This window comes from Miscanthus floridulus, chromosome 6, assembly GCF_019320115.1.
Source record: "Miscanthus floridulus cultivar M001 chromosome 6, ASM1932011v1, whole genome shotgun sequence".
Classification (NCBI taxonomy): domain Eukaryota; kingdom Viridiplantae; phylum Streptophyta; class Magnoliopsida; order Poales; family Poaceae; genus Miscanthus; species Miscanthus floridulus.
The window spans coordinates 34,315,110-34,339,045 of NC_089585.1; the positions used below are offsets into that span (position 1 = coordinate 34,315,110).

The 23,936-nt window shown below is 41.6% G+C and overlaps 1 protein-coding gene across 1 annotated transcript in view; it reads left to right on the forward strand.

The window, feature by feature from the left end:
- Positions 1-14,923: 14,923 nt before the first annotated feature.
- LOC136460471 (putative serpin-Z12) overlaps positions 14,924-23,936 on the forward strand; it is a 24,331-nt gene continuing 15,318 nt past the window's right edge. The window contains exons 1-3 of the mRNA XM_066460150.1: positions 14,924-14,977; positions 15,052-15,469; positions 15,576-16,266. Coding sequence (XP_066316247.1) covers positions 14,924-14,977; positions 15,052-15,469; positions 15,576-16,266 — 1,163 coding nt within the window. The remainder of the gene's footprint in view (positions 14,978-15,051; positions 15,470-15,575; positions 16,267-23,936) is intronic.

Below are 23,936 nucleotides of genomic sequence, written 5' to 3' on the forward strand. Positions count from 1 at the left end.
TGTTTCATCTTCATCTTACAAAATGTTTGATCTGCTTGCTGACACAAAATAATCACGTTACATCTAGCGCTTTCCACCTGAAAAATCAAATCATATTTTTCAGTTCCAACTTGTACTGTAGTACTTTGTTCTGTCAGATGCAGCGTTCCAATTGTGCTTCTAGTAAACTGTTAATCTCACCAAGGCGTTTCTAACTAACAGAGACATTGATGGTAGTTAGTTGAAGCTGATAGTTAGTTCAGCCAAAGATAAATTTTGCATAATCAAAACCATTTTTTGAGCTATTGCTTTGTCTATCATAAAAGGCAAGATAAAGTTACTAAGAGTAGCCATGAGTAGTTTGCTACCTATCACTAAGATGGACTTGGCAAATCCACTATTCATTATCTAACAGTTGTAACAAGTACAGGCCTGTGGTGATGTGGTCAAATTGCTATTTTTAATCAATCAAATACATGTTGAGGACACTTAAAAAGAAGCATAATGTTAGTGAAAAACATTGGTTTTTTTTCAATCTGTGGACATGGAGAACTCATTGGACCAACGCCACCGTGTCATGGTTTTGAAGAATATATGCAAGAACTATTTCTCATTTATGAAACAATTAATCTTAGATTAAAGAAAGAAACATAATATCATTCTCATGCTGATTAAAATAGGCTTGCACTAACTGCTATTTTTTGCAGTAAGCAAAACTACCATACAACCTTGCAAGCCGGAGACACATCTAAAACTTAACAAAAGCAGGCATCATCGATATATGTAAATAATGTAATTTATTACATTGCTTTTATATGCAATAGCTGTACTCTTCATGGCTTTATATCGCGTACAAAAACAAGCAGGAAACTTTTCAGGGATTCACAGTTGCTGGCATGGGTTCCCTTTTTCCTCATTCCGATGATTTAGGGTTATTAACTTAGTTCAGTGGGTGAAAGAGGAGAACAGCAAGGGGGAGTCAGCCTTCGAGACAGGGCTAGGACATAGGTAACATTTATGGTTACTGAAGCATCACAAATATCAGTTTGATGAATGTAAAATTTAGAAGAAAAAAAACAGCCCAACAAATACATTTAGATGGCAATGAATAAGAACAAGCAGTACCAAATTCTTTTGATAGTGTGTTGTATGCATAGCAGGGTGTGTTCAGCATCACAAATTGTAGCTTGGTATAAGTAAAATTTAGGAAAAATACATACCTGTAGTAGACTTGGATGAATGTGATGCCTTGCTGACGTTCAACTATTACAAATATCATTAATTAGAAACTTTGTTCACTTATCACATATATGAATAAAAGAAACAAAGGAAAGTTTAGTTTATTACTCTATTGTATGGCCACTGAATTGGCATTGACTTAGCATCAGCCAAAGTCTCAATGTCACCATAAGGGTGAGGTAGCACTGTATCCCTTTTAATCACAACCTTCACAACAACTTCACAATAGTGCTTTTCAAGAGGCTGGCCTCCTAGTACATTGGTTGGATTTGTTGAAATGACTGTTACCGTAGCCATAGCTTCTGGCCAAAACAAGGCATATAATGTGACCTCCTTTCCAACCTAAAATGGTTTATGCACTTGTTAGCAAAAATTGAACAAATGTATAGAACTGCAAGAACTGAAAGCAAGGTTATATTAAGAAAATTACAAGGTCAGCAGGTGAAACACCAGGAGGTTTATTCTTCTTTCATGGGGCTACATTTTTTATGGGACTAGTAGCGCTGCACTCTCGATGAAGATCAATTGATTTTCCTACAGCACTGTGCATAGAGGAGGCAGGAGCACACTGCGTAGATGGGGTAGGAGTAGGCTACACAGATGGAGAGGGAGCAGGCTACATGGACGGGGCTATAGCTTCCTGCACTGATGGGGCAGCAATAGCTTCCTGCATGAACAAGGCAGTAGCAGGCTGCACAGATAGGGCACGAGCACGCTGCGCAGATAGGGTAGCAGCACGCTGCACAGTTAGGAAGTTAGCATGCTGCTTAGATAGGGCAGGAGCACGTTGCGCAGATAGGGCAGCAACACATGTAGATAGGGCAGTAGCATGCTACACAGATAGGAAATTAGCATGCTACTCGGATGGGGTAATATCTGCAAAAACATCATCTTCGTCATAGTGGTCGCAGTTTTCATTAATATCTACAAAAACATCATCATCTTCAAATAGTTGAGCATGATGTGCCTCATCAACATGTTCTTCAGACCTTGGGCTCTACATAAACAATACAAGAGGGGTAATATGTATTATTCACATGTCACCATATTATCCGGCATAGGAAAGATAGATTATTCAATCATGACTTAAGTAATTCAAAGTCTTGAAGTTCTTTACCACATGGTTTCATGAATTAGAACCGTTGTGTGAGGCAATTTCCATATTTCTTCTTTCTTGCACTATCCTTGCCTTGTGCAGTTCCTCTTCCAATTCTTATATGCGCCGTTCTAGAGAAGCTTTGTCACTTTCAACCTTTTTATGAGCTAGAACTTCCATTTGTAGCCTTGTTGGCTTGTAACACTTCAAACCAGGGGTACCAATATCTTGGGGAGTTGGTCCTAGACCCAAAGCACGAACACGCCCTCTTGGCTCCTTTTCTCCACAAGCAGCAGCAAAGACATCACCTTGCTAAATTGATCTTTCTGTCAACTCTGGGTGGGCTTCAACAACTGATTTAAGTTTGTTCTAGCAAAATGGAATATGGATGTTTATACACTAGAGAGAGATATTAGATACTAAAATTCTGTTATGGAAAAGTTACGGAAAAGAACTTACAATTATTGGCTCTGCTTGTTGGGATGGAACTCCATTTTTTCTTGTATGTGTTCTGATATAGATTTCATCTCTTTGAGGCACGCGCCCTAGCTCTACACCCTAAAATTATTTTAATTCAATACTAAAACCGTAGCAAAATAATGCACTAAAATTGAATGATAGAGATATTTTCTATACCATTTCATGCCTAGAACAAGCAAAGCTCTGGCTTCCTGATGTATGATGTATCCTCAACTTTGTACAATTAGCTTTGGATATTTCCATTCGAGCCTGGATAGAAATTGTTAAATTCAGCAAATATATTACAGTCCAAATATGAATATATAAAAATTTTACTCCTTACTCCAAATTCAGGAGAGGTCCAGTGCTCAATGAGGAACCTCCAGTCAGTAGGTTTAACTCTGTCACCATGTTTTCGTTGCAATACCTCAATTGTTACCTTTTCATCAAAAAATTCCTTCTTTAAGGTTGCCTTAAAATCCTTCCATTTCCTTGCAGCAGTGACCAGAAACCAGTTTTTGGCAGCCTCATCAATGTCATAGAATTCCTAATTTTCCATCAATAGTAAATCAGTCCTTAGGGTAATAATGCAATACTCAGCATAAGAATGGAACAACCCACACTTTGTAGCAAATCAGTACATGATGTGTGGTAGATTTTAGCAATCAAGGTCCAAGAATTAAAGAGGAAAAATACCTTTAAAGTATCCCACACTTGGTCTTTCTTTTCAACATCAACAAGCCTCCAATCCGAACACCCAACTGATAATGTCTGTCTCACTAGAACGCCAATGGCACTAGAAAAATGTCTATAATTCTCAACAATAGGCTGACCAAATTCATTGAGTATTATCTTGATCTTAGGCATGTTTGGTGTTCTTGCAAATATGTTGTCCATCCTAGTGATGCTTATTTTCCTCTTCTTTGGTGGATTATTATGAAGATCTGTAGTAAACAATTTTAAATAAGAAGCATTAGTATAAAACATGTAATATGACAAGATATTTGTGATGCAGCAAGTCACACTCTACAAGACCTTCATCGTCGCATAAAACATCTCCAGATGGCTGGTACTCAGGATCTTCTTCAATATGCTCATTTGCATTTTTAGCATGATTTCTTTGTGACCTACGCAGATTGTGACCTACAGTTGCTGTGTCACTTGATTGTTGTGTCCTCTATAGAAAAGGCACATAATAGTAAAAATATTTGTTAAGAAATATGCAATGATTGTCATAGTAAATAAAAGTCTATACAAAACCTTTGTTCTTTTACTAGGTTGAACATTCTGCCCTAAACTGTTCATACGAGGCAGATTTAGAGCTTTAAGCTTCTGGTTATTGATTTCAATCTGGTCATCTCGAAGTTGCTCATACGGATTGACAAGGACATCCTTATTATTTCTTTTTGGTCTTGACATGTTTTCTCCTATGAATGGACAAATAAATTAGCAATACTCATAGGAAAACAGTAGACACATTGTTTGACAAGACTTACTTTTTAGAACCTTTTTTAGACTTGTTTTGATCAACAATAATACCATCTATGTTAGTTCTAATAGAAGGGACAACCCCATTAACAATATCCACAGCCACATCGCGATTTAGATTAGGCAGGTACACAACTGGTCCATTATCATTATTTGTGTCCTCATCCTCCAAATTATCAAAGTCAAACACATCTCTTTAGACTGACTGAACAGCAGCAACCTAGTCAGTATCAATTGCTTCAGGGACATAGTATACTTGAACTGCCTGTGATGCTAGAATGAAAGGCTCATCAGATATCTTTTCACCTGTATTGAATAAATGCCTAAAATTCACAGTTGTGGTCCCAAATTGATCCGTTTTTACCCATTTGTTTTGCACACGGTTGTCAACCCAATCACACTTGAAAAGCACCACATTTCATTTGTGGTGATAGTTTAGTTCAAGAATTTCAGTTATAATACCATAATATGTCTTGCTTCCTATTATAATGTTATCATTATTGTCACTTTCAAAGCTTGATGACTCAACAACTAGAGTAACCCTGCTATTTTGAATAGGTCTACCCTCATCATAGGATAGTGTGTGAAAGTTGAATCCATTTATGTTATAGCTACTATACTTATGTGCAAACATCATAGGCCCCTTTACTAAAATTTTTATCTCATCTGGTGCTTCCTCTCCCATTTCTTCCACCTGTGATTTTCAAACTATAATTAATATAAATGCCAAATCCACATTAACTAACTTGTGTTAAGTTTTATTATTACTTACATGCAACCTAAACCACTCATGAAAGGATTCATGATGCATGCGACTGATGTCCCGTCCATTTCGAATACCAATTGATGATAGATAGTGAGCATGCTTGCTGCAAGGTCCATCATTTTATCACTTTAGTATGCAGAGAAAACCCATCATGTGATGTAAAGTGTCACAATGGGTCTAGATAACTTACTCCAAGTAAGGCTGTATATTGTCATAGTTGAACAAAACATATCTATGGGCTTGCAGCCATGTCTTGTGATCTATACTCACTATGCACTTTCCAGCCAATCCTCGACCAATGCTACGAAAGAAAGGAGTTGTACTACAATCTTCATTTCTAAATTGATGGCTAGTCCCATCATGTAAGTAGTGAGAACAAAGTGTAAGGCATTCTATAAAATTAGACCACTCCATAATTGATCCCTCAGGATGACTTTTTGTACAAACAGAACCCTTCAATCTCATCAGATACCTATACACATAAATAATAGGCACATTGATAATGTCATAAAACTAATAGGTACCTAATTTAGTTTAGTAGTATGCCTAATTAAATTACCTCTCCACAGGCCACATGCTATGAAAATGAACTGGTCCAGCTATCTTTGCTTGAGCAGGAAGATGAACCATCAAGTGTACCATGATATCGAAAAAGGATGGAAGGAATATAGTTTCAAGAAGGCTCAAGGTTTCAGCTATTTCAACCTCTAAACTTTCCATATCACCTATTCGAATGACAGAGGAGGAAAGTTTCTTGAAAAAATTACATATACAGATCACTGCAGCACTCACAATTTCTGGCAATATTTTTCTCACACAAAGTGGAAGCAAGTGTTGTAAAATAATGTGGCTCTCATGACTCTTAAGCCCAAATATCTTCCTCTCATTAACATGTACATTATGACGTATATCAGATGCATAACCATGAGGAAACTTCACCCCTTTTAGTACTTTACAAAATAATTTCTTCTCATCAGGACTCATTGAGTATGGTGCTAGTGGTAAATAAAGTTGGTCTTCCACTTCAACAGGGTGGAGATCACTTCTAATACCAAGAACTTGAAGGTCCAAATAGGAATTCAAATTATCCTTGGACTTCCCATCTATGCCCATGAATGTATTAACTAAGCTTTCACTCACGTTTTTCCCTATGTGCATGAAGTCAAAATTATGTCGCAACATCAAATCTTTCCAATATGGCAGTTCAAACCAAATAGATCTCCTTTTGAATATGACCAAAGGCTCTCCTTCCTTGCGTCTCTTGGTTGCTGGTTTCTTTCCAAAGGATCCTTCCCAAAAACTGTATTAAGGTCTTTAGTGCACTCCAAAACCTCCTCCCAGAAATTGGAGTAGATGCTGCCCTAAACTCAGTTTTACCACCAAATTTATTAGCATCAAACCTAAATGGGTGGTCTTTAGGCAGGAATTTGCGATGACCCATATAACAAGTCTTGGTACCATTACCAAGTCTAAGTGAACATGTATAGCTGTGGCAATTAGGACATCCGGCTTCACCGGATGTCACAGACCCGAAACACATAGCCTAAACCTAGGAAGTCAGTAATAGTCCATAATACCACTGCCTTCAACTGAAAGAACTCACCCTTCGAAGCATCATATGTTCTAACTCCCTTGGTAAACAGATCTAATAGATCTTGAACTAGTGGCTGATAATAGACATCCATATCACTACCAGGAGCATTTTTACCAGGAATCAACAAAGAAAGGATGAAATTTGATTTCTTCATGCACATTGAAGGTGGAAAGTTGTAGGGAATACAAATACCAGGCCAAACGCTATAGCTAACATTCATGGTTCTAAACGGATTAAAACCATCGGTGGCAAATGCTAGAAGGATATTTCGACTATCTGCAGCAAAATCTAGATGTTTCTTATCAAAGTCTTGCCATAGTGGTGTATCTACAGGATGCCTAAGCAAGCCATCCTTTTTACGGTCTTCATCATGCCATCTCACTAGACTTGCTATTTTAGAGGATAGAAATATCCATTTTAGACATTTCTTTATTGGAAAGTAGCAGAGAACCTTTTTAGGAACCTTATATACATGTTTTCCATCTAGGCTTTTCCTTACTGATTTCCACCGAGAAGCCTTACATTTTGGACATGAACCCAATCCCTCGTTATCTTTTCAAAATAGAATGCAGTCGTTATCACAAGCATGAATACTAGTGTATCCGATTCCTATAGATTTCACCAATTTCTTAGCTTCATGAAAGTTTATAGGCAGTGTCGAACCCTCAGGTAGTGCATCATTAAGTAGATCTAGTAGCAGGTTAAAACTCTTATCACTCCACCCTCCAAGGAGTTTGGTGTGGAGTAATCTAATTAGGAAACGCAGTTGTGTATATTTCTTGCAATTAGGGTATAACTCTTTGCTATTCTCTGCTACTAACTTCTGAATGGCAACTAGCTCCTCACAGGGTTCTAGGTCTAAATTGTTGTCATCAAAATCCCCTTTGTCATCTAAACCAGCAGCTAAGTCCCTAAGCAAATCAGAGATGTTATCATCTTTGTTAGTCTCCTCCATAAGTTCAACACCATCATAGTTTCCATGATTCAGAGAAGAGCTAACTTCTCCATATAAGGTCCATGTTCTATACCCTTTTAGAAACCCATCACATATCAAATGCTCACTGTACTTCACTTCCCTCCCTCCAAAATGAGTTAACACACTTTCTGCAAGGGCATAGTATCTTGCTTCCTACCGCTGAATTCTCAAATGCAAAAGCTATGAAATTGTTCACCCCTTGTTGATATATCTTGGTGTGCCTACATGCAGTTTTTAAGTTAATTCCTATGTTAACTACAAATAGAACTTTCAGTCTTTGTGAAATAAGTCTTTGTACCTAGCATCATTATCGATCTATGATTTATCCATTCCCCTTTGTGAAAGATCAAGCAGCTTTAGAAATGAACTATAAAATAAAAAAGACCATAAGCAGCAAAGAAGCTACATACTTTGACAATCCTGCTCATATCCATGAATCCACAGGACAGTTTTAATTTAAACATGATTGTCGTGTTCATGTCCAAAAAAATATTAAAAAAGATGGCCTACAGAAAGAGGGATCATACCAGTACGCACAAGAAGAGCAACTGCCAACGTTGTGGCTGTTCAAATAATCTCCAAAAGATTGCAAGTTGCCCACTTTGGCTCTAGACTGGGTAGACGGACCTGTGCAGATTCTTTCAGCTACACGTCCAATGCACCATGGCAGTTGTAGTGTTAATACACATGACATCAGATCAGTACATGTATAAGTATGTTGAGACATGAATTGCAAAACAAAGTAGTGCAGTAAATTGATTATGCCAAAAAGATAATAGTCTGCATTTCTGTTTTCTATTACTTTGCACAGGAACTTATATATAGGGTGACAAGCTAGAGTAACAGGAAAAATTGAGATCAGGCTACTGCCCGCAAAATCATATCATCATTTAGCACATCTGGTCTGTCAGCACATGTGTGCCATGACAAAAACCGATTTTCAATGGAGGTATGTAGAAATGTACAATGCAAACATATTGGTTATCAATAAACAATGTTATACAACTGAATCATGGGAAACACTGGGGATAATACTATACGGCATGCTTAAATGTAAACATACACATTATTTATATACATTTCTATAGATGTAGAGGATAACACTATATGGCAAGCATTGAATGTAATAGTAGGAAGACACATACGTACGTTTCTATGGGGAACTGCAGCTGACAGGGAGCGATAAAGGGGTTTCTACAGAACCTATTGAATATTAGATGATGCCCTATCTGATATGCAGAACCTCGAATGGCACCAGTGTACATGCGCAAATAGGGAAGTTTTATGGCACAGTCTCGACTTCAAAGAGTTCTGTGTGAGACGTGAATAGAAAGCATGTCCATTTGTCACTTTAGATTTGATATCTTTGCAATATGCTGCTGGATTCCAGCTATATACACGCTATCACTGCTTTTTATTTAATAAAAAACAAAAATGCTGACTTAGGGAGAAGAGTAGCAGACATACACGAGAGTAGCAGACTTACAAAAATGCAGACATGTTCTTCTTGGGAAATGACGAAGAAGAGTAGTCCACACCACACGCCTACCAATCGTCTCTTCTAGAACTATCGCTCCTAAATAGAATAGTGTAATCTAGGTGCAGATTTGGCAAACCAGCGTACAGCGATGGGGGGATTTGTGTGGCCATATGTAAGGGCATTTTGGAGGAAGGGAAGGGAGGATTTGGTTGGACCTGGCAAGGGCACAGATTTGGGCGGCCGTGCAGGGTTGGCACGCGATGCGAATCATGCGGCGGCGGCAGTGGTAGAGTTGGGCGGCGGAGGAGTTGGGTGGCGGCGTCAACTGTGGATTTGGGCAGGCGAGCAAGGATTTGGTGAGTGCGAGACTTGCGATGGAAGCGGCGGCAGATGAAATCTAAAGATGCACCTGAAGACTGAAGCGACCAAGAGTTAGGGTTTGGAGAGATCATATTTGGGCCCAACAGTTTTGCCGCGAATGGGCCCTGTTTCATTTTTAGTCTCCCGCGAACCTGTCTTCTTTTATTTCCACACCACGCGCTCAAGGCACGGCCCTATACCGACCGAAGGTGTGTCCTCTATACTGATCTAAACCGACCAACTGTTTGACTGTATAGGTAAATATCTATACCGACCGATGGTTTATCGCAACATGTACATTTACCGACACTTGATCTGTGGGCTAGCTATACCGACTGACGGTTCAACGGTATTAGTATATTTATAATGACACACATGTGACGCTATATTAGTGTTGTGGTGTAGTGATACCCTACGTCCTGTGTCTTTGTGGATTGTATTGTGTATGTTCAGATGAAAATGAGGGGGGTCCCTACCCGCCTTATATAGCTCGGGGGTAGGGTTATAGATCTGTTATTTCTATCCTGGTCGATTTTATATGATAGGAAGTTACAGATATTATGGGATCTGACATATCCGAGCAGGTTTCCTAGATCACCGAAGATCTTCACGTAGTCTTACGAGGCACACCGATCTATGTCATTCTTCGCACGACATCATCTTGTAGGTTGGGCCTCCATCAGTGGCGTGGCCCATGCGCAGTCTTGTGGGCTGGACCTCCCCTAGCGGCTTGGCCCATGTACAACCCTGCTGGTATCGGTGGTTATACCCCCATAGGTACTAAGCAAGGATGAAGGGCAAGCGATGGCTTGGTGACCAAGGAACTTAGCTAGGGTGAAGAAAAAAGTACTTGCATTTAGTTGAGGTACTAATCAAACCAGGTCACATTGAAGTGGAGGATCAAATACAATTGGATAAATTATTGGAGTTGACTTGATACATTTGAAGTTAACTCACATCTATTGATTGTAATCAAGTCACATGCTCAAGATGGCTATGCTCAAGAAGAAAATCAAAGTTGACATGGTGACACCCACACTTGATGAAGATTGAGAGCTATGGCATTTGGTTTGAAGGAAATCAACTCAAGCGCTTCATATTCTGTTTTTCATTTGATCTAGAGTAAATAGGTATGATGTACTATTAAGAGGGATGCATAATGTTGATAGATGATTATTCATAAGTGCTTAAGCCAACCTATGTGAGGTTGGAGTGAAAGAGAGACACAAGTACTAACTCAGCTTGCTGTGACTAGGAATACCGGACGTGTTCGATATTGGCCTGGCCGTAGCAACTTCCTTGGTGTTCTCGGTTTGGTTCGTCGGAAGTTCCGATAAGAGTCGGGAGTACTAGGAGTCAGAGGTCCCGGCAAGAGTCGGAAGTTCCGACGCCTCGCGCACCCTTCTAACGGTCGAATCTTGGTGCTGCGCTGGTGATATCGGACGTGTCCGGTATTCCAACGGCTAGAAAACTGCTAGTTTTTGAGTGGGATCTATAAATACCCCTAAGCCACCATCTTTGGAAAACTGCTAGGGTCAGCGTTCAATTAATTTGTTAATTGCTCTAATTATTTGTGTTGCAGGGTTTTGGCTCCTAGCTTGTTTAGTATATTTCATACACTCTGTGATTAACTCGTGAGGGGTTCCTATACTAATTGTTTCCGCATTTGAAGGTGTTAATTTTTAGAAACGCCTATTCACCCCCTCTAGGTGGCATCATCGGTCCTTTCAGACGGACATGGATGCATGAGTATGGATTGAGATTCGGTATCCCCAGGTAGATGGTGACGTTATAATCTTTTTAGGTGCAGAGATGTTTATTAGGATGATCTATTGGTTTTCCTTGTGCTATTGCCTTAAAGCAACCACAATATTTATCAAAAACATTTTATGGGGATTAAAATAAAAATAATATTCACCGGTTACTTAGATAAAACACAGTAAGACCAGTCTATATCAGACTATCCATCGTGATTACCTTTTTTACTCCTCACTATTGTGGCCATAGGATCATAGATATGGTGTTTTTATTGTAGGTAGGGCCCATCTTATAGATTATTTGTTGGCTAAATAATGTTAGAAAATAATAACAGATATGAATTGACCATAAGGGTTCTATGTACTTATTAGTCCATATACAATGTGGTTATCCTTAGATCAGTCATGTAGTCAGCAATATGTTAGGAGGATCAGCGGATCTTAGGATAGGATCGGGGGAGGAAGCTTGTCTCGACTGTGGACCTATGGCAACAGTTGGGGGGGGGGGGTGCTCATGGGCGAACCTGGTGTTGTGCCCGGGTATTCCCTGGCATACCTAATGTTTTGCCCTAAAAATTAGTAGATATAAGTATACACATATGTATGATATAGTTAAGCTTTAATATTATAGTTCTCTTCGTCTTATTTATCAAAAACAGCCAGACTGATTTTAGTCCATTCTCCACCCTCGGTCTAGCAACTGGCGAGGCAGAGCGCAAGAGCCACGAGCCCAATGGATGCTACCACGAGATGAAATCCTAGCGCCTGCCAAGTAAAGATGATGGCCAACCCCCCTGACTACCTTAAAACCCCAGCGCGGTGTTGCCCTAAGACGCATAGTGTTGCCATGGATGTACCACTGTTGCGGCTCGAGCACTTGGCAAGCAGGTAGGCATAGTTCAACCGTGGGTCGCCTCACACCCCGCTAGAGGGCACGCTGGTCACCAGCACAGGCGCACACCACTAGAGGCGTTTGGAAGTGCAGACAGATCTTGATTCGGTATCTTTGTTAACCAAATTCTGAGGTAATAACTCAAGTTCTTCTTTGATCTTGGCTCAATTTGTAATATATTTTCTTTAGTTTGGGGCTTGCGCATACCCAAGTTTGAAATCTTGGGTCCGTCACTGGGCATGCTGCATGAAGTGGCGAGTTGCGTGGTCCTATGATGACGGTGGGTGCGTAGAAGGTGGCATGGGAAAAAAGTATGGGATGAAAAAACGTGGTCCTATGACCATAGCGGGTGCGTGGAGATGAAAATGCACAGCCCTATAGCAACAGCGGGTGCGTAGAGTGGCGGGGTGTGTGGGATAGAATAAAACAGTAATTGATTAAAAATTTTCTTTTGTTTCTGATGATATTGTAATAGAACAACGAACCGATTTTTTCACATTTCACCAAAAAACTGAACTACCTTCAAGAATTCTAAAGAATGATGGACACGATTTATCCTGACGTTAAATAATAAAAATTTCCTTTACCATTTTTACCAAAAGCACTCCCATGTCTTTTGGCTACTTTATCCCCAACATTGATTCAAGTTTCTATAATACTTTAACACTTCTCCTATATTTCAGATGTCTGAATCTTAAGATGATTTCAGGCAACACTTTTGTACCACCAACTAATACGAGTAAATTGTTATTTTTATAATTTGTTATTTGTCTTTATGTTATAACATATTAATTTTTTTTGTCCTTGTCTTCCTATAGAAATAATTGTAAATTGTTAGTTGCCTTTGTGCCAACACAAATCAAATTTTGTCGGGTTTGTAGTTTTGTCTAATGTGTTTTTTTATTTTTGGTACCGAAAATTACAGATTGCGCCTACAAAAATTCCAATGAACAATATCTGCAATTTTAGTATAAAATATATGCTATAACCGTCGTCTGAAAGAAAGCTAAAAATTCAGACACCTGAATTTTAGCAAGTCCCATATTTTAACCCGGACGTTAGTTGCATCTTTCTATTTCATCTAGCTAATGTTATAAGCTAGCTTGAGCTACATGTTTCAAGCTATATGCAGTTTTGATTATGTGAATCGCGTCTTTGGTCTCTTAAATGTATATGTTGATAACGAACTTTGCATTAACAAAAATACTAAAATGTGTTCTACTTTTTTGTGAGGGATGTGTTCTACTCTTTTTCTAGTACTTAGTTTGTTTACAATATTAAAATCTTGAGCTACTCATTTCAAGTTGTGTACAACTTTGATAATGCAAATTGTACTTTTTAATCTCATAAATGCATTGCCACGTACGACGTACATATGCAATAACAAACATGTGAGTATTTTGCTTGTTTTTAAAATATTTGAAGGGGCATATAATGGAAAAGCACATAAGTGGATTTCTTTGTTATTCCTCGAAAGGACACTAATGAGAATTTACAAATAGATGCAGTGAAATTTTGGGTTTGATAATAGTAATGATGGGTAATTATAAATAGATACTCTACGTTCTAAACTGTAAGATGCATAGACACAGCTTTTGTTATGTACTTAGCCAGCAAGTCTTACAATTTGGAGTAAAATATACCAGCAGCCCTTACACTTGGTACAGGGTGTCATCTAGGTCCCCTAAACTTCTAAAATGCACGTCCAGAACCTTGGACTTGGCACATGGTACGTTACAGGTAAACCTATTTGCTGACGTGGCGGTCCATGCTGGTACCAGCGATGCTAGACCAACTCCTAAACTTGGTAGACCAACTATAAATAATATTATGGAAAAATTATAGAAATTGTATATTGATACATCCACTTAGTATCCAGATTAAAAATCAAATATGAATACGAATATCCATATTGACACTAAAATAAATACAGATATCGGGCATGCGACATAGCGTGGGTCTTGTTCATGCACGTGGATATGCATTTTGAAAGTTTAGGGGCCTAGAGGACATATTTTGCTAAGTTTAGAGGCTGGTTTGGCATCGCCGGTGCCAGCGTGGACCACCACGCCAGCAAACAGGTCTAGTCTGGATTCTTTTGGACCTGAGACGTACCATACCAAGTTCAAGGACCTGAATGTGTATTTTATGAGTTTTGGGACCTAGGCGACATTCTCTACCGAGAGAGTAAGTATGATTTTTTTAATTTTTTTTTACACGTATAGTGTGGAGACATTTGTGTGACAGGAAACCTCTAATGTGACGCCAAACTAACTTACGAGTACGTGTTCCAGCGTTTGAATTATAACGTGCTTAACTGCGTGGGTGTTACGCTATATATTATCAGTCTGTTTGTTTCGGCTGAACTGGTTTATAAGTCATGGCTGAAAGTACTACTAGTTGATTTAGTATGAGAGAAAAATAATGTTTAAACTGTGGATTATAAGTCAGATACGAGCGAATAAGCCGAAACAAACAGGCGGCATATATGAATCTTTATATTATTATATAAAACCTCTCACTCTTTGTTATAAAAGATCATCACATGACACATGGTACAGTTGCGGACAAGAATACCACCCACGAAGCGTACAGTTGCGAACGATGAGGTCGTACTACCCGTCTGGCTCGCGGAACATCAGCTCCTCGTGGCGCCAAGACGACCACGCCGCTCCGACGCACGACGGCGCGGATGGCCATTCTTCCCAGCAGTTTCCCGTTCCAAGCGTCACGGCAGCCACTACGGGCTACCTTGCATCGTCCCAGCCGACCCAGCACATCTCCCAGCAGCCATCTCCTCCTCGCTGGCACAACCACACCTACACGCCGCCGCAACAATGGCCGCCGCACCGTGCTACGCCGGCAGCCCCCTGGCAGTGGGCGTCCAGTACGTTTGCGCCGCCTCCCCCTACCCTCCCATCACCCTGGACCGCGCGGCCGAACGTGACGGTCGTCGTCCCATCAGGCGAGACCCCTACTGACGCCTGGCCCGGCGGCGGCGGGGGCGGGGGCGTGTGCGGCGGGCGACGACGCGACCGGCTGCCTGGGCTTGGCGAGGCGCGTCGGGCGCAAGGCGGCCGGCGAGGGACGCAACTTCATGCTCTCGCCGCTGTCGCTCCACGCGGCGCTCACGCTGGTGGCCGCGGGCGCGAACGGCGAGACGCAGGCGGAGCTGCTGCGTTTCCTAGGGCCGGCGTCGCTCGACGAGCTGCGGCACGCCGCGGTGACGAGGTTGGTCGCCGCGCTGCGTGGCATCCCGCAGACTTCCTTCGCGTGCGGCGTCTGGGTGGACCGGCGGTGTGCGCTCCGGGAGGAGTTCGCGGACGTCGCCGGTGCCGTCTACGCCGCCGTCGCGGAATCCGTGGACTTCGTGTCACAGGTGCGTCCTGATTTGTTCGTTTGCTATTCTGTCTACGTGAAGCAATCTTTGAGAATCTCAGCAGCACATGGAAACAAGATTCCACTAACTAAATGGTTCCATCTTGCAAGCCGAGGAGGCGAGGCAGCGCATCAACGACTTCGTGAAGGACGCGACGAAAGGGCTCATCGGCGCCGTCCTCCCTCCCGGCTCCGTCGGTTCGTCCACGGTGGCCGTGCTTGCCAACGCTCTCTACTTCAAGGGGATATGGGCTCAGCCGTTCGACCCGTCAACGACCTTCGACGCGCCGTTCCATCTCCCCGACGGCACCACCGTGCGCGCGCCGTTCATGACGACGACGAGCAGGTATGAGCAGCAGCAATACGTCGCCGTGTTCCCCGGTTTCAGGGCCCTCAAGCTGCCCTACAGCTGCAAGATCGGCGACCAGTGGCACCAGACCGCGTACTTCTACATGCTTCTCCTCCTCCCAGACGACGACCACGGCCTCGGAGATGTCTACGACAAGGCCGTCTCGGCGCCGGGGTTCATCAGGAAGCACACGCCCGTGGGCAAGGTTCCGGTCGGGCGGCTCATGGTCCCCAAGTTCAAGTTCACGTTCGAGTTAGAGGCGAGCGAGGAGATGCAGAGGCTGGGTGTCAGCAGAGCTTTTGCAGGTGGCGACTTCTCCAGCAGGTTCGCCGCCGGGGGCGGTGGGGCTTCCATCGCGGGAGTGTACCATAAGGCCACCGTTGAGGTGGACAAGGAGGGCACTGTGGCCGCCGCGGCCACAGCCGTGGCCATCTGCTTCCACCAATTTGGTAAGCGCGTGTTTAGTTGGGTGAAAGTTGGAAATTTAACTACTGTAGCACTTTCGTTTTTATTTGGTAAATAATGTTCAATCATGGACTAATTAGGCTCAAAACATTCGTCTCGCAATTTTCAACCAAACTGTGCAATTAGTTTTTTTCATCTACATTTAATGCTTCATGCATGTATCGCAAGATTCGATGTGATAGCTACTATAGCACTTTTTTAAAATTTAGGGTGGGAACTAAACACGCGCCAAAGGCTAATTGAGTCCTTGACTCGTGTCCTGATCGGAGGCGCCTAGCCGCTCTCCTGGCTGGTGGACCCCCGTTGCGTAGCGCTATGTAATGGAGGTGGGAGCTAGAGCTCAAGACACGAGGTTCACTGCAGCTGCCAGTTCCCCACCGAGTCTAACACTAGTCTGATCTAGAGGGAGTACTGTGAGCGACGAGAAGCTCCACCAGCCTTCACCGCTGTCACTAGACCGCGCCACCACTTCGATGCTACCTCTACTCCGACACTAGAGACACGCCGTGCCGCGCCATGGCTAGGTACATCATCAAGTCTCTCATTAAGCTAAGTATTACCCACTGATCTACGAGTAAAAGTACTTTATGATCTTTCAATGGTATTAGAGCCAGATTCTAGTGTAGATTTAGATTAGGGGTAGAATCCCTAACCCCAATGACATGGATGGAGAGCGAGAGGGACTCACTGAGCTCCTCCGCCGCCGTCATCACCGCCGTCGCACGGGAAGAAACCCTCTGTCGTGCGGGAAGGAGACGCCGAGTCGCCATTGTCGGGCGCGAGGTCTTAGGGCGCCACCGTCGAGTGGCATCCGAACCCTAGAACCAAAATCCCGTGCAATACCCAACCCTAACCCTAACCCTAGCAAGAAAAGTGGGAGAAGGAAGGGACCTACCCGTTTTCCCTTACCGTCGGCCGTCATTGACGCCAAGTGGGAAGATAAACCGTGCTGCTTTGTCGGCGTGCCGAAAGACCGGCTGAGCAAAGGGTTCGCCAGCGCTTCTGACGTTCTGTGTGCGAGCGCAAGGGCACCGCCGCACAACCCTTCAACGGCAGCGTGCTCACTCTCGGGTGAACACGCGCACCGGCGAAGGGACACGCGATGGCGCCGCCATCTCCTCCGGCCACGGTCGCTCAATCGGGGCGCTCTTGGGATAGAAGAGAAGGGGAGCGAGAAAGAAGTAGATGAGAGTTGTCGAATCTACTCCGGCGAAGTTTCTCCTCACCGACGCCAACGGCCACCGTGGCCGCCGCCACTATCGCCGCTCAGCGAGACATGGTCTAGAGGGGGAAGAATGAATGAGTCTAGGGTTTGGGGGAGGCTGGTCGGGCGGGGGTGGTTTTTGTTCTCCCAATCGGTGTGCACGATCATCCGATCGAGATGGACGGGTGGCGATGATCGGGCCGGCTTACAGCCTAGGTAGGCGTAGGGATTCGTGGCCTAGGCCCATGTTGCGGCCTGGGCATGGGGAGCGTGAGCGAGCGCGTGCGAATGGGGTCGTGGGCCAGCACCTAGGTGCGCGAACGTGATCTGGGCCGCGTGTGCGGGCGCATAGAAAAATTCGATCGCGGCCGAGCTGCTGCTGGGTCGCCGAGCCAAGCGGGTTGAATCGACGCGTTTTATGGAGGGCGGCAGCGTGGGCCCATTTTTTGGTTGGGCCAAAATATCCAGGAGAAACTGTTTCAGTTTTATTAATTTTTAGAAGCAGTTTTAAGATTTTTGTCAAGTTTTGATGTTAAATCTCTGTCAAAATTTGAACCAACGGGATAATTTTTTCAGAGAGTAGATGAGTAATATAAAATGCTTCTGAAAAGTAGATAAAGAATTTTCTCATGTTTTCACTGCAAAGTTTAATGTTAATTATCTTCTAATTAAATTCGAGCGAACGGGAGAATTTAATTCGAAGAGCAGTTACATTTAGTATATTATGATTATGTTTATCCTTTAATTAAATTAAAACCAACGGAAAATTTTAAATTAGAGGAGTAGTCCGATTTGTTTAAGTTAGATTATGGTATTGTTATTTTCTGACCAAGGTTGATGATAATAATATTATAATAAATTTAAGTTTAAAGTTTAAATCTCTAATAAATTTTATATCAACGTGGTCTATTTTTCAGAGAGTAGATAAGGATCAAGAAATGCTCCTGAACTAAAAGAATGTATTTTGTTATCAAGTTTTTGCTGCAATGATGTTGATTATCTTCTAATTAAATTTGAACCAACGGGAGAATTTAATTTTGAAGAGTAGTTAGATGTATTTAAGTTGATTTATGAGTTTTATGCATTAATTCTATTTTCTGCCCAACAGTGATGTATAATTGATATAGAAGCATCTTATTTATTTTACCGACAAAATCACTCAACTGCATGCCAACCGGCTGTAATGCTGGGCTATGTGAATAAAAAGGCTTGAGTCAAGCCAGCTCAGGAATGTTTTTCTAGTTTATTAATTTTCTGATTAAATTGGAACCAACGGAAAGATTTAATTGAAAAATAAAGTATAAGTGAATGTTTTTATGATAAGAGTTGCAATAAGTAACATGCATGTCTAATTTGACCAACGTTGGATTAAGCATGTGTGTTGTATATAGATTTATCCCGTATGGGAAGAAGTTTGGCATAGTACTTATGTTAGTCAATCCTGCATGGCGGGAGAAGTTTTATGATGACTCATATGTTTTTGTATCCCGCATAGCGAGAGAAGTTTAGATAGCTCTTATGCTATCCTTGTATTGACCATGGCACAATACAAATGCACCGTCATGGTCAATACTAATCAAAGGATAAGAAAAAGATGTAAGCGTAACTTACAAAAGTACAGTTAATAAACGACTTCATTGAGTTCTTAAAGTGAAATGGGACAATGTACTCCTTTATGGAGCAAGAAATAACTTTATTTGCATGGCATAATCATGTGAATGAAGTAAGTCATAAGTGTCTCCTCGTTCATAGTTTTTCTGAATAAATCTCGAAATTATGGCAGTAAAGTTCATGCCATATTTTGAGGGGGAGAATTCTAAGATAAATTAAGAGTAAGAATTAAGATCAATTAAGAAACTACTCTTCATTAAGAGTGAGATAAAGATGTTGATGAATGTGTACTCTTCATTAAGAGTGAGATAAAGATATTGATGAATGTGTACTCTTCATTAAGAGTGAGATAAAGTTTTTGATGAATGTGACCGTCGGTCATAACAATGATACCCCTAAGTAGAGAAACAACTAAATTCCTAGATTTTCTTAAAGTTCCAAGAGGAAGATAGCATAGTCACCATCAAAGTTATTAAAGCGATGCTTAAAACGCCATATAAGGTTTTAACAAATTGAACACAAATAAGAAATTAGAAGATACATTATCTTTATAAAAGATGGGATGATCTGGGGGAGCATGGTATGTAGAGACCTATGACTTGAAGAGAAGCAGGACTGCGTGCCCACTTCAGTGATTCAAAACAATGAATTTCTCAATACCTGTTGATATTGTATGACTTATACAACACCTATTGTTGGCTCTTCGAAGAAGATGAATAATGTAAACAAGGATCTTATAATACAGGAGCCTGTAGAATCAATTATCTCTTGGCAATGAAGAGCAACAACAGCCCCATATGAAAGTGCTAGTAGCTGTGGCCCTAGAAGGTCTCGAAGAATTAGTAAACTAGTTTTTTGATGACTATGAAGTCTATGTTAGTGAAGAAATTCAAATGGATGGTGATCCCACCTCATTTGAAGAAGCCATGAGAAGCGTTTACTCATTTAAATGGTAATAAGCTATGGAAGTTGAAATAAATTCGATAAATACCAACAATGTTTGGGACTTAGAAGAAATTCCTAATGGAGCTAAAACAGTAGGTTGTAAAAGGGTCTACAACACAAAACGTGACTCCAAAGGAAATATAAAAGATATAAAGCACAACTTATAGGAAAAGGCTTTACGCAAAGAATGAATAGATTATGATGAGAGTTTTCTCTCTAGCCTCATGCAAGGATTTTTTAGAATCACAATGGTGTTCATGGCACATTACGATTTAGGGTTACATCAGATGGATGTAAAGATAGCATTCCTCAATGGGGATTTATATGAAAATATTTACATGGCACAATCCAAAAGGTTTTGTCATGGAAAAAAAGAACGTATGGAATGCCGCCTGTAGAAATCCATTTATGGGTTAAAACAAGTCTCTAGACAGTAGTATTTGAAGTTGATGAAATGATAAGAAAGTTTGGATTTTAAAGAAAATGAGAAGGACAATAGCATTTATGCGAAGTTCAAGAATAGAAAATTCATTTTCCACATCGTGTGAATAGATGACATTCTACTCACTAGTAGTGATGTTAATCTGTCATTGGAGAAGAAGAAGTTTTGTCCTCAAGTTTCAATGTGAATGATCTTGGTGAAGCATTCATTGGTTCAAGGAATCGAAATTCACCGAGATAAAAGAAAAGGGATATTAGGACTATCGCAAAGTCATACTTAGAAAAAATTCTAAAGAAATAAAGTATACATACGAGTAAACCTACGCCTGCTCCTATAGTCAAGGGTAATAGATTTGAGAACTTTAAGTGTTCTAGGAACTGATATGAGATCAATCAAATGAACATGGTTCCATATGCTTCAGCTATTGGAAGCTTGATGAGTGTACAAGTACAAGTAAGAACTTATCCTGATGTAGTTTACGTATCCAGGATATTTTGGTAGAAGTCTTGTCCAGATGTAGATCACTGGAATGGAGTTGAGAATGTCTTGCAATTTTGCAAAGTATCATAGGCCTCATGCTGAGTAAGAAAGAACAAGTACTCTCAAATAGTTGTAGATATAAATGTTAAGTCTTGGCGAGAAGTGTAGTAAAATCTACAGTAGTTGTTAACACTCGCAGTTGAAGTATTATTGTGGAAAAGCTCCAAAGAAATAGTTGTGGTGTCATCAATGATGCATACCATAGTATAGCTTGTTATGAGGCTTAAGGAACAAGCAAAATGAGGTTAAGGGAATTTGTATCCAGATTTAACAATGGTAGACAATAGCAATAACCATTTAAAGTAAGTTAACTCGTAAGACAACAGGTCAAGTGTGCTGCCAAACACATTAACACTAAGTTATATGTTGTAAAGGAAAAAATCCAGAATTATTTTGAAAGCATTGAGCACATAAGTACCGAGTAAGTACTTGTGGATCCACTTATCAAAGGCTAACCACCCAGTGTGTTTAGAGAACACACAGTCGACATGGGTTTAAGGAAAAGCCTATGATTTCTAGATACTAAGGGCCTAGTTGAGAATCTGTTTCAAAACAGAGAGGTGTATTGTCGCTGTTTAATCTAGTGGAAACTAACCATGACGATGAGGCACGCTCTATGTACTGATCTATGATAAAATGGGAAAAAGATAAAGTAAGTTAAGTATAAGACATAAGGTGAGATCAAGGGGGAGAATGTTAGGTTGATCTCCACCAATTTGGTCCAATGGCTAATTGGGCCCTTGACTCGCGCCCTGATCAGGGGCGCCCAGCCGCTCTCTTGGCTGATGGGCCCCCATCGCACAGTGCCATATAAAGGAGGTGGGATCTAGGGCTTAAGACATAAGGTTTTGTCGATGTTTGACCACCGATAGCCTGCCACGGGGGTCCCCGGGGCAGTATATTTGGACTTCAGCGTATGCAGAACTCGACGGTAAACGCAAGAGACAGTCGATTTATCCTGGTTCGGGCCCTCGATCGTTGATCGAGTAATAGCCCTACGTCCAGTCGGCGTTAGCCTTTGCGTTGGATTGATCGTAAAGTGTTGTGTTATGTTGTGTTGTGTTGTGTTGTACCACCTTCTTTTCTTAGGAGCCCTGCCCTCCTTTATATAGTCAGGAGGCTAGAGTCCTAGTCGGTTTACAATGAGATTTCCTAATAGGATTACCTAATAGTTCTACTACTACAATTATATGGGAAGAATCCTGGTTGGACTAGATCTTCTCTCTCCCTTGCGGGGTATCCTATGGGTCCCGCATCGATAAGCCCCCGAGCACTTCATGGTTGAGCTCTGAAAATCTCGCTCTGCTCCTTCAAGTCTTGTTGAGTAGGAACAAAATGTCATCCGAGCGTTTTCTGGAGTGAAACCTTGTAGCGCTTCTTGGGATCTTTGGGTGGTGAGTGCTTTTTGAAGAAAAAGTGCATCCATCTGGTTATAGCCCCCGAGCCTCTTGCTATTTGGAACAAGGAGCTGGAGGATCTTGTCTTGAAGTTGCTCTGATTGTTCGTTGAAATTTTATCAAAAAGAACTCGAACATGGCTTGTTCCGGGTTCTTTTTGCCGTAATGTCTTGAAGTGGTCTGCGTTGAGGAAGCCTTTCGGTGACGTGCGCTTTTTCGAAGAAAAAGGGCACTCACTGAGTGTAGCCCTCGAGCCTCTTGCTATTTGGAACAAAAAGTTGGAGGGTCTTGATCCTTTATGTTGTTTGAAAATTTGTGTTCTGAAGTAGTCCCCGAGACTTGGATTATGTCATCATCCGAGTAGTTTTGCGGCACCTTTCCGAAGCAGCCCTTTAGTCTTGGATTAAACCATCATCCGAGTAGTTTCACGGCAAGCAGCCTCCGAGCTTATGTCCGAGTTCTTTTTGGGTGGGTGCAATTTTTCGTAAAAATTACACTCACTGAGTGTAGCCCTCGAGCCTCTTGCTTTTGTTTGCAAAAGTTGGAGGGTCCAGATTCTTGTCTTCAAAAAATTCTGGGGCTATGTATCCCGCAGCCCCGTGCTTTCTCCGAGTTCTTCTCTTTAGAAAAGAAGTCGGATGAAGAGTCTTGATGTGTCATCATTGTAGTCTTGAGTTTCTTGTATTCTTGGTCCTTTGTCTTTGGTTCCGAGCCTCTGGGAGTAGTTGAAAATGAAGGCCGAGCTCCCTAGCTCAATGTTGATTAAGCTATGATGCTGGCCGAGCCCCCGAGCGTATATCCGTGTTGTTTTGTTCCGGAAGAACTCGGATGCGTGGTTTTGGCGTATTCTTTGATAGTCTGTTGTTGTCAGATGTAGTTGTATGGTGGTGGTTGAGTGTAAATGCCTTTTGTTCACGGGTTGTACTGTGCTGGTGTTGACACAAAATGTGACGCACTGTGCCTCACACACAGCAAGCCGAAAAGCGTAGCTTTAATCGGGTTCCCGGGTGTTTCGTGATCCGGAAGCGTGCCAGTCAGTTTGACCTGAAAACTAACAAGGGATAAAACAATTAAATGTCAAACCGGAACATGTCGGGTAATACCGGACAGTTCCACATATACGGCCCTAAAGCCACTTACAACGACATACGGCTATAGAGAGCTGTCTGCCAACAAGTTCATAAACCATTCGGCTAACCATAAGGTGAATGCACGTAAAGACCTAATTGCCGAATGCATGTGCATGGGAAGACATGTTTGAACAAGTGAAATTAATTATGAGTTAATGCATAACCAAGCTCGGCAATCCAGCCGAATTGGGGTCCACGAAGAAGGAACGTACAAATAAAAACGATTAACCTGCATCTGCCGCATGACACCTAGTTTCGTTAGAGCTTAAACGTGATTAACATGCATGAACCCGCAACATGTAACAATCTAGATTAAAGCAATTCAGCCATTATGAGCATGTTATCTATTTAGCAATGATCGTTGAAGCACGAATAAAACCACGAAAGAG